Here is an 885-nt window from a genome sequence, read left to right on the forward strand (position 1 = left end):
GTGCGGGTCAGAGCTCAGTGAGTGTTTGTGAGAGGCTCCGGCTTCCGCACGGGCTGGGATGGGCAGATAGACGGACACCGCGGTGGCTGGGGCTGATACCTGTGTGTGCTGTTCACCCGCTGGTTCACCTGGGTGGTGCTGTTGGACCTCCGGAGGTTGTTCATCGCCCGGGATCCCGCATCCTCCTGCAGAGGAGAAATGTTAAAGCCAGCAGCGATGTCAAGGGGAAGCGCAGGCAGGCAGAGCTGGGATGCCTGACCCAGGCAGGAGTCCTAAGGGCTGCTACTCCCCTTCCAGCCCCTCCGGCACAGCCCCAACACGGGGTTTCCAATACCCCCAGGGTGTTTCTGACATCCAGCCTCTCCTTGAGGCAGAGTGCAAGGACACCTTGCTCCCCGCTGAGCCAGCGGAAACGCCTTCGTTTGTGCGAGCCCCACAGCCAAGAAGGGCCGAGAAGAGAAGGGCCGTCCCTGCTCGTTACCTGCCCTGGGAACAGCACGCAGGAAGGCTGCCAAGGGATTACTCAGCAAAGCGCGCAGGGACTCCCCGCTGCTGGGTCTTAACAGAGCCCAGAAAGTACCTGGGGCTCACTTGCTCCGCTGACAAAACCCATGGAAACCCACGCAACGAGACGCCGAGAGCTCGGCTCTGCTGAGCCCGGCTGGAGTGGCGGGGCCTCCAAACGCCGCAGCACCCCGCAGAAGACACCCAGAACTTGGGGGTTTCCCAAAGGAAAGGGTGAGGAAGGGGCTCACCAGAGTGTTCCTCTTCAGTTTGCCGTCAGCGCTGACCGAGACGGAGCGCGCCATGAGCTTGGCGGCAGACGCGCTGCCGGGGCGCCGGGCGACGGGAGCCGGGGGGCCCGGAAGGGCCAGGACCACGTCG

At 64.1% G+C, this 885-nt stretch overlaps 1 protein-coding gene across 1 annotated transcript in view; it reads right to left on the reverse strand.

Annotated features, from left to right (window-relative positions):
- The window catches only part of CEP131 (centrosomal protein 131kDa), a gene marked incomplete at both ends in the record, with an annotated part of 14,900 nt that extends 14,016 nt beyond the window's left edge, over nt 1–884 (reverse strand). Inside the window, 2 exons of the mRNA XM_010146298.1 lie at nt 100–185; nt 756–884. Coding sequence (XP_010144600.1) covers nt 100–185; nt 756–884 — 215 coding nt within the window. The remainder of the gene's footprint in view (nt 1–99; nt 186–755) is intronic.
- Nucleotide 885: the final 1 nt, after the last annotated feature.

The sequence above is a fragment of the Buceros rhinoceros genome, unplaced genomic scaffold, assembly GCF_000710305.1.
Source record: "Buceros rhinoceros silvestris isolate BGI_N320 unplaced genomic scaffold, ASM71030v1 scaffold24032, whole genome shotgun sequence".
NCBI lineage: Eukaryota > Metazoa > Chordata > Aves > Bucerotiformes > Bucerotidae > Buceros > Buceros rhinoceros.